The sequence below is a fragment of the Crotalus tigris genome, unplaced genomic scaffold, assembly GCF_016545835.1.
Source record: "Crotalus tigris isolate CLP2741 ecotype Arizona unplaced genomic scaffold, ASM1654583v1 scf7180000017883.2314494, whole genome shotgun sequence".
In the NCBI taxonomy this organism is placed as follows: Eukaryota; Metazoa; Chordata; class Lepidosauria; order Squamata; family Viperidae; genus Crotalus; species Crotalus tigris.
Window position 1 is genome coordinate 2,143,301 of NW_024096700.1, and position 10,867 is coordinate 2,154,167.

A 10,867-nucleotide genomic window follows, 5' to 3' on the forward strand; every position below is an offset into this window, starting at 1 on the left:
CACAGCCTGCCAGCCCCTTGGTTTTGGTGCAATGTGGCTGTTTGCCTCTGGCCACGGCCTTTTGCCGCCTCATGTGTCACACCCAATGTGGCTGCCATGAGGCTGCGGAACAAGCCAGGCGGAGGTAAGGAACTGGTATACCGGTTTCTTACCACCGCCCAACTTGTTCTACGGCCTCATGGCAACAGCACCGGGCAGGAGGCGGCAAATGGGCGGAGGTAAAGAACCGGTATACCAGAATGATTTTGAATATAATGCTGCAAATTCTAGACCTGGCTAAATAAACATGACACACAAATGTCTCAGATGGCTATGTTTATATATGTAAAGGGAAAAAAACTCCTTGTGTCTTACATGATGCCACTGTACCTATATATTATATCCATGCACAACAGGATTCTAAATGCTAAGAAAATGTGTGATTTCTGAAGAATATTATTTAAATGACTTTAAATAAATCATCTACATTCAGCAAGAAAAAAACATATTTGGCCCATCCATTACCATTCTATCCACTGCAAAAGTAAAGAAGCCGCTAAGTTTATCCACAGAGTTAGTTCTGAAAAAGTATATATTTTTCAAGCATGGTGATATTGACTCTTCAATATTCCACCATACAACCAGGGCAGGAAATATCATTATTTAGGCTAATATTAATTTCTATGCTTGTGTACCTATAGATAATCCTTAATTTATTACCATAATTGAGCCTGCTCATCTCATTTAAAAGTCCTGATGGTTCATAATGTAATTAATCGGATTTGACTCCCTTTTTTGTGGTGCTCATTAAATGAACATTGTAGTCATTAAATAAATCATTGGTTTGTTATAAAGCCGTTTTTATCAAAAATCACAATTAAATGCCAAACTTCAACAAAACTGTCACAAAATGCAGTCTTGTGACCATAAATGCAGCCCAGTTGCCAAATGCATGAAATAGCATCACGTGACTGGGCGGGCAACCGTCAGAACTTCAAATCTGGGTCATAAATACCCCCCAGGTAGGTCCATCACAACTTCAAACAGTGATTGGATTACCTGTATTTACATTGTTGGGTAGACAGAACTCAGCTGCAAAGAAGAAAAGGATAAGAACTAATGTTACCACTTTTCAATATGGCATTGTAAGACTTTTAAATGATTGCAGAATAAAACAACAGTAGTTGTTAGTAACTGCATATACAGTTTGAACTGAGAATTTGTTGCATGAGCTTGAAGCACTGGCATGAATGCCTTGCAAACCATGCTTCCATCTTTTTCAGGTGGTGAAATCAAAGGCATCTGAAAAAAGCTTTCCCACAGCAACAGCTTTCTCAAGACTCCATGTTCTGGGCAAATATTTCAATAACCAAAGCAACCTTGCAAAACTACAAGCTTCTGTATCCAATTCTCAATCTCCTTATCATGTGAGAGGCCCAATCAATCAAGTTTGTTCTGAAATACTCCTCAGCAGGATCTGTGGGAACAACAGAAAGGATGCCAGCATGTAATTTTGAATGGTAGGCATGTAGAGCTCAAAGACTCCCCACTTTCCCATGGAGTGGCCCTCTGATCTTCTCAGATTTAGTACACATTTCCTTGAAAGGCGGAACAAATTAGCATAATTCAAGACATGTGGGCATTTCATCAAAGCCTTAGGAAATCAAGATGGATCTTCATAGAACTGTGGTTTCAGAGGGAGAAACAGAAGCACAAGTGGCAAAAGCAAGAAGGAAGAATTACTTGAAATAGCGCCCAACAAATCAGATGTAAGCTACGTTTATGCAATATTGTATGATAGAATGTACTGTAATACACTATCTCATTCCATGTTTAAAGGTTTTATGATTATAAATGAAAAAAAGCAATAGAGGAAAATGTACTTTTAACATTTGCATTGACAAAATGATGGTATCAGTTGTAAGACTGCAACAAAAAAAAATCTCACAAAAGGTTTTTGTCCAAATTAATTATGTGCCATCAAGTCAGTGTCGACTCCTAGTGACCACACAGATAAATCTTTTTCCATGATGAACTGTCCATAACTTGGTCTTTTAGTTCTTCCAACAATGCATATATCAACTCTGTAACTGAATGTATCCACCTCAATGCTAGTTGTCCTCTTCTCTTTCCTTCCACCCTTCCCAGCATTACAACCTTCTGTAGATCACATGAAATGACGTGTCCAAAGCAGGATAATTTGAGCTGGATCTAGTGAGTATTTTGGGTTGATCTTGTTCAAATTAACCTAACATAGTTAAAATGCTAGGTAACTTCCCGTTGTTGCTCTATTGCACTGATTGAGGTTACACAAGTACCACGTGGTTGCATGAAGAAGTTTTGTTCCTTATTCTTTGTCTTCTGTTGTTAAGATGATGCAGGTTTCAGAATGTTTGTCTGCCAACAGAAGCAGACTTTAAAGAAAATTGCCCATATAAATATCTTTGTTTTATATGGGCAATCTTCTTTAAACATTGCCCATATACATATATTTTTATATTTATATTTACATTCTATATCTTTATTGCTCTTACATTTTCCTTCTTCCTCCTCCAGTAGTGGAACTGATTTGAGAACTTCTAAACAAAATTATTGTACTGTTTAGCAAAACCATTTAAGTATAGGGAAAGAAACTTCAACTTGTACCTTGGATCAAGGTAATATAGGAGCCAGTTTGGTGTAGTGATTAAGGAAGGGGTATCAAGCCTGATTGCATTGCGGGCCATATCATGACACATCAGGATGTTTTTGTGCCTTTGCGAGGCTGGAGTGGACATGGTCTGCACGGGCCACATCCAGCCTGCGGGCCACGTGTTTGACATGCCTTGATTTAAGGCATCATGAATCAAGGCAAATACAGTGTCCTAGGATAATGCTGCAGGAACCAATCTGGGCCAGTCACCAGGACCAAAGGTTTAATCTTCCGAGCTTTCGGATTCATGTTGAAACCCATCCTTGGGAAACTTCTCTCTGCCGGAATGTGTGCTTTGGGCTGTTCTATGCGTAGTATTTACATGGTGCCTGATTGGGTCTGGTTTCTTATTTGTTGATATGGGTATTGGTGGCTGGCTATTGTTTCCTTGTGCTGCCAAGTCCTCAGCTCCTAAGTACTTGATAAACTGGTGGTAAATCAGCATTCTGGTTGACTGACAAGGAGCCCTTTTCTCAGGCTTCAGTCATTTCCCTCATTATATTTGTATCTGCTCAGCCAAGGCATCCAGCTAGAAAAGGTATCAGGTTAGAAACCAGGAGACCATAAGTTGTAGTCCTACCTTAGGCACAAAGCCAGCTGGGTGACCTTGAGTCAGCCAGTTTCTCTCAACTCTAGGAAGTAGGCAATGGCAAGCAACTTCTGAAAAACCTTGCCAAGAAAACTGGATGGATCGTCCTGGGAGTCTCCAGGAATCAGACACAACTGAGCAGAAGAAGAAAAAAGTATGAAAGAGTCTGGTTTGCTTAAAAACCATGTAATGAGGTTGTAGTTGCACGGTTTTAATTGGTAGCAATTTTTTTGATTTACATTTTTTTATCAATAAGTATATACATTGTATTTTCTTTTGCTCTGCCAGAAATCACGCCCAAAGGCTAAAGGAGGTTACAGAAACTTAGATTTGCTCAGCTCAGTGGGATTCTATATGTGCCTGGTAGTCCAGTTTACCTTGTTCGGTGTATATTGCCAATAGAACCATAGCAACAGCAAAACAATCTCATTTTCTTGCAAGCGTTTTCTGCAAGGTATGGTAAAAGAGGTCACAATGGTAGCCGTGACAATAGGACACATATTAAAAGAAATGGGGAGAGCTTTGATCTCACCACCATGGATGCTTTCTTGACTTTTCTGTGATATCCTGCAGACACCATTAGTCCCTGCATTTGAACACAAAGTTTTGCCTTTGGCCATTTCACTGATAGGAGAACGCAGCACTTTCAAAATTTCTCCCTGAATATAAATATTTTTAGTAACCTTACAGAAATGATTATGCATGTATTTCAAATGAAAAATTACATACCAAGACTAAACTTGAAGTAACTTGTATTAGTGCCAAAGGTAAACCTGAAATAAAGATAAACCTGACTTACTGAAGAGTCTTAAAATAATTATATTTACTTATAACTTGAATATTCCTATGGATACAAATTCTGATTTTTTTAAAAAAAAACACATTGAGAGGTGATCCAGATTTCAGAGAACTTGATTACCTCCCAACAGCAAATCTTTAAAGAGGATTGCCTGTATAAATATCTTTATACTGAAAGTAATGTTAAAGTTGGACTCATACAGAAAGTCTTTTTTTAAAAAAAAAACTAAAATGAATTTTGGTTAGGTAATAAATTTCATGTTGGCAAATGTGCAGTGTGGTTTCTGCATGTTCACCATTATATGGTTATCCTATGCTGTACTTTGCTGTGTTTCATGTTTCCCAGATGTCGCTATTTTGAAAGCATCATTTCAGTGCTGTATTTTTATGGACAGATTTTATGTAAACTTATCACTGTAACATGCAAATCAACCTAATATGAATACAGACTATAGATGTTTAAAAGTGATATCTAAATTGTAATTAGGCAATAGTAAATATATATAAAATAAATATTGATACACTGTATGATACATTTCCTCAAGATGGGTATCTTTTTAATTAACATGTGACAATAGATCAGTGAAAACATCATACAGGTAGTCCTCAACTTACGACTGTAATTGAGCCCAAAATTTCTGTTGCTAAGTGAGACGTTTGTTGAATTAGTTTACGAGTCCCATTTATGATCTTTCTTGCCACATTCTTATGTGAATAATTGAAGATTCTAAGTTAGTCACCCGGTTATTAAGTGAATCTGGCTTTCCCATTGACTTTGCTTGTCAGAAAGTTGCAAAAGGTGATCACATGACCCCAGGACACTGCAACTGTCATAAATATGAGTCAGTTACCAAGCATCCGAATTTTGATCATGTGCAAGGGGAATGCTGCAATGGTCATAAGTGTGAAAAGTGTGAAGTCACTTTTTTCACTGTTGTAACTTCGAACAGTCACTGAATGAACTGTTGTAAGTTGAGGACTACCTGTATTCTCTTGTATATTGAGTTGTCTGTTTTCTTTAATATGCAGAGCATCTTGATGAAGAGATATATCCTAAACATGCTGTGAAACAATATGATCAAGCTGATTTTATTGGAGGGGGATAATGGACAGCATATACATTTATATTCATGTATCAGGATATTTTCAGAAGGCACCAAACTCTTCACTCAGTCTCATTCACTGATTATGAACATCTGTAAAGGGCACCTCAAGATTTTTGACTAATAATATTCATCCCCAGCATGTTGTATTGTCCTTCATTGGATTGTTTGTCTATGGCTTAGAGGTTATCCAGTTATTTGGCTCTGGTATCACTACTTTGCGTACTCTCCCTCCCCCGGTGTCATAATATGCTATTGAAAACATTAGAATATCATCAAAAATAAAATAAATTTGACAAATTTAGAGCATATAGAGAAGCATCTGTCCAAAGATCTCTGTGACAATTGTTATTAATTTAATGGTTCACCTTAGCTTTGATATAGATATTTATTCAAAGATCAGATAGTCTTTGAGTATTAAATCTAAAGATTATTAATAGTACAATTCTGTAACAATTTCTTGTTCTCATATAAAACTTTAAAAAAATAAACAATATACAGAAATTATTTTCAAGTATCTGATGCACTGAAATTAGTATATCAAGAAGGCTTACTGACTACTAGAGAGATCAAACTGGCCTACAAGAAAGACCAAATGAAGAACAGAATAGAGGCATGGGAAGACAAAGCACAACATGGCCAATACATTAAAAAAATAGCTGGGAAAGCAGATAATAATAAGACCTGGCAATGGCTAAGAGCAGGAAAATTGAAGAAAGAGACCGAGGGACTAATTCTGGCTGCACAAGACCAAGCCTTAAGGACAAATGCATACAAAGTCAAAATTGAGAAGACAGCAACAGACAGTAAGTGCCGCCTATGCAAAGAAGCTGAAGAAACAGTGGACCACTTGGTAAGCTGTTGCAAGAAGATTGCACAAACTGATTACAAGCAGCGGCATGACAAAGTAGCAACAATGGTGCATTGGAAGATCTGCAAAAAATATCATTTGCCTGTAAGCAAAAACTGGTGGGATCATAAAATAGAGAAAGTCATAGAAAATGATAAAATTAAACTGCTCTGGGACTTCAGAATTCAAACAGACAAGCACCTGCAACATAACACCCCAGACTTAACAATTGTCGATAAGAAAGACAAAAAAGTCTGGATAGTGGACGTGGCAGTGCCTGGAGATAGCAGAATAGAAGAGAAAGAACTGGAGAAGATAACAAAATACAAAGACCTACAAATAGAAATAGAAAGACTGTGGCAAAAGCAAGCAAGGGTAGTACCAATAGTCATAGGCTCCTTGGGTGCAATCCCAAAACAACTGGAGCACCACTTGAACACCATTGGCATTGACAAATTCGCTATTAGTCAATTGCAAAAGGCGGCCTTATTAGGAACTGCTTCCATCCTGCGACGATATCTGTAATACCATCAAACATCCACATCTGCCTATCCCAGGTCCTGGGTAAGGACTCGATAGGTAGACAAAATGCCAAATCCAGTCTGAACATCTGGCTGACTGTGCGATGATCGATAATAATAATAATAATAATAATAATAATAATAATAATAATAATAATAATAATAATAATAATGAAGCTGGAAGGGATCTTGGAGGTGATCTAGTCCAACCCCCTGCTCAGATACCATTTCAGACAAATGGCTATCCAATCTCTTCTTAAAAACTTCCAACATTGGAGCATTCACAGCTTCTGGAAGCAGGTTGTTCCACTGATTAATTGTTCTAATGGTCAGGAAGTTTCTCCTTAGTTCTAGGTTGCTTCTCTTTTTGGCTAGTTTCCATCCACTGCTTCTTGTCCTGCCTTCAGCTGCTTTGGAGAATAGCTTGACTCCCTCTTCTTTGTGGCAACCCCTGAGATGTTGGAACACTGCTAACATGTCACCCCTAGTCATTCTCTTCATTAGATAAGACATACCTAATTCCAGCAACCATTCCTTGTATGTTTTAGCCTCCAGTCCCCTAATCATCTTTGTTGCTCTTCTCTGTACTCTTTCTAGAGTCTCAACATCTTTTTTATGTCATGGTAACCAAAACTGGATGCAGTATTCCAAGTGTCGCTTTACCAAGGCATTGTAAAATGGTATTAACACTTCATGTGATCTTGATTCTATCCCTCTGTTAATGCAGCCTAGCACTGTGTTGCTTTTTTTGGCAGCTGCAGCACACTGCTGGCTTGTATTTAAGTGATTGTCCACTAGGACTCCAAGATCCCTCTTATAGTTACTACTATTAATCAAGGTACCACTTATACTATACCTGTGCATTTGGTTTTTCTTGCCTAAATGTAGAACCTTAATTTTTTCACCATTGAATTTCATTTTTTTAGATAGCGCCCAGTGTTCAAGTCTGTCCAGATCCTTCTGTATCTTAAGCCTGTCTTCTGGAGTGTTGGCTATTCCTGCCAGCTTAGTGTCATCTGCAAATTTGATGAGTTCCCTATCTATCCCCTCATGCAAATCATTGAAGAAGATGTTGAAGAGCACTGGGCCCAGAATAGAGCCCTGGGGCACCCCACTACACACTTCCCTCCATGTTGATGCAGTTCCATTGAGGATCACACGCTGAGTACTGCCGGTCAGCCAGCTACGAATCCATTTGGTGGTGATGCTGTCTAACCCACATTTTTCTATGTTATCAAGTAATAGGTTGTGATCTACTTAATCAAATGTGTATGAGACTAAAAAATAGTAACACAACATTCGTACTATGAGTGGGTTCAAATACTTCATTATGGTTTTGTTTTAATCATATTTTATTTAACAAGTCAAAGTTCAAATATGTCAAAGCCATACCATGATTCACCATGCTGTTTCACACATTGGCTAAGCAAAAATTACATACATATCTCATGGAATAAGTCCATGACAGTATGAAAAAGGATTGATGAATTACCATTTGAGTCCTCAAATGGAAAATGGACAGCCTCATGTAAAATGCATTGCAATAATCCACTCATGATATGACAAGGGTACGGTTGAGGCACAACACAAAGCTATACAAAAGTCCTCCTAGCCATGTCACCTGTTCCTTAAACAGGAGGACCCCCAAATTCCACCCAGTTTTCATTTAAGATAGTGTTGTCCCATCCAGAAGAGCTGGATGGTCCCTAAAACCCAGAGGCACTCAGTTTTGCTAAGGCTGAAAGGAAATCTGTGTCTCCCATTCAAAACCCTTACACATTACAGACACCAAGACCGAACCTCTTGGTCAGATCAGGAAAGTTGAAAAACTGAGTATCACCAGCATACAGATGATAACTCCTTTCATGCTATCAGATTACCTCACCTAGCAGTTTCATGTAATGTTAACTTGAAAAGGAGCAAGTATTGAGCCCTAAGGGACCTGGCAAAGCAAATCTGCCAGGCTAGACTTCTCCCACCTTTTAAAATCCTATCCTCCATTCTAAAATAGGAGGAACATATATCGGGACTCCTTAAATTGGATAACAACAACAACAACAAGAACAGTTGGAAGTGACCTTGGAGGTCATCTAGTCCAACCCCCTGCTCGGGCAGGAAACCTGTATCATTTCAGACAAATGGTTGTCCAGTCTCTTCTTAAAAACTTCCAGTGTTGGAGCATTCACAACTTCTAGAGGCAGGTTGTCCCACTGATTAATTGTTTTAACTGTCAGGAAATTTCTCCTTAGTTCTAGGTTGCTTCTCTCTGATTAGTTTCATCTGTTGCTTCTTGTTCTGCCTTCAGGTGCTTTGGAGAATAGCTTGACTCCCTCCCTTGTGGCAACCTTTGAGATATTGGAACACTGCTATTATGTCGTCCCTAGTCCTTCTCTTCATTAAACCAGACGTACCCAATTCCAGCAACCGTTCCTTATATGTTTTAGCCTCCAGTCACCTAATCATCTTTGTTGCTCTTCTTTGTACTCGTTCTAGAGTCTCAGCATCTTTTTTACATCATGGTGACCAAAACTGGATGCAGTATTCCAAGTGTGGCCTTACCAAGGCAATATAAAGTGGTATTAACACTTCATGTCATCTTGATTCTATCCATCTGTTAATGCAGCCTAGAACTGAGTTGGCTTTTTTGGCAGCTGCAACACACTGCTGGCTCATATTTAAGTGATTGTCCACTAGGACTCTGAGGTCCCTCTCACAGTTAACTACTATTGAGCAAGGTACCACCTACTATACCTGTGCATTTGGTTTTTCTTGCCTAAACATAGAACCTTACTTTTTTCACCATTGAATTTAATTTTGTTAAATAACACCCAATGTTCAAGTTTGTCATTTAACTTTGTACAATTGAAAAAGGGCTAGGATTACATAATGAGCTCAAATGCTGCTTCAAAAAATGTATTTCCTTGCTTGAGTCAGGTACATGAAGCTCCACCTTCACCTATTACATATGAGTAATTCTGGTATGTAAACTACACTCTACTCTTGATTTGTTATTATTGTTTAAATGTGTACACCAGTGTTTCTCAAACTTGGTAACTCTAAGATGTGTGGACCAACTCCCAGAATTCCTAGTCTGTCTGCTGTCTGGGGAATTCTGGATGTTGAAGTGCACGTCTCTTAAAGTTGCCAGGTTTGAGAAACATGGTATAGGCTAAATTTTTTACTGTAGAATATTGGGAGAAGACTACTATCCCTGTAGCTCAGCAACATGTGAAGGCTGTTTTAAATCATGCCAAATCAATCTTATTTCATTCTTTGATAAAGTGACTAAATTAGTAGACTAATGAAATGCTGTGGACATAGTATACTTAGATTTCAGAAAGGCATTTGACAAAGTAGACCACAACCTGCTGCTTAGTACGCTAGAAAAAGGTGGAATAGACCAGTGGTTTTTAACCTGGGCGATATCGCCCCCCAGAAGGCGATTTCATTTTTCAGGTGGGCAATGGAAAGAAAAGGGGCAACGTGGGGGCGAAGGAACAAAAAGGGGGTGATATGGGGGCGATGGAGCAAGAAGTTTTGGGGACATTTTTGAGCCTGCCCCTGCGGCTCAGAGCCTCCTCCACCATTTGGAGAGAGAGATAGAGAGAGGCACTTGTGCTTCCCTCTCTCTCTCTCTCTCTCTCTCTCTCTCTCTCTCTCTCTCTCTCTCTCTCTCTCTCTGATGCAGATTTGCCCCCTCACAGGGCTCCTGGTTGGCCCTGAGCCCGGGTGCCCCGCCTCCTGGGACAAGCGCAGCCAGGAAGTCCATTTCCCTGGCTGGCCCCAAACCAGGTGCACGTGGCTGGGAAACCACGCAGGGGATGCCCAGGATCCCTGCTGGGAGCAGCCCACCAGAGCCTCAGCCTAGTGGGCCAGCCTTCCTGCAAGCCGCGGCCCTGAGGGAGAGCTGCCCCTGTGATCCCCAGCCATGGGACTGTTGGCCCAGCTGGCCAGGAAGGTGCGCCAGAGTCCTGGCTTCTTTGAGAGGTGAGTAGAAGATGTGAGGGAGAGAAAGGGAGGGGGAGGCATTTTCCAACCAGACCCGCGGGAGCGCCTCCTCCTGGGGGTCCAGCGCTGGCTTCCTTGCCCTCCTCCTCCTCCCCTTCTTCCTCCTGTTGCCCCCTGGGTGGCAGTCCTGGCTGGGGTGGTGGCCGGCGGGGGCATCGCTCCCTGGGCGATGCTAGTGGGTCGCGGATGGCCGGGAGCGTCGTGCATTGCGGAGCGGCCCCAGCTCCTGCAGCAGCTGATGGGGGTGTTCTGCAGATGCCCTGCGAGTTAAGCCCAGGGACACTGGCAGCGCAAGGGGAGGCTTGGCGATGCAGCCGATGGGCGGGG

The 10,867-nt window shown here is 40.4% G+C and overlaps 1 protein-coding gene across 1 annotated transcript in view; it reads left to right on the forward strand.

The window, feature by feature from the left end:
- The window catches only part of CPED1 (cadherin like and PC-esterase domain containing 1), a 131,418-nt gene extending 126,827 nt beyond the window's left edge, over positions 1-4,591 (forward strand). Inside the window, exon 24 of the mRNA XM_039343979.1 lies at positions 1,263-4,591. Coding sequence (XP_039199913.1) covers positions 1,263-1,490 — 228 coding nt within the window. The 3' untranslated portion in view covers positions 1,491-4,591. The remainder of the gene's footprint in view (positions 1-1,262) is intronic.
- Positions 4,592-10,867: the final 6,276 nt, after the last annotated feature.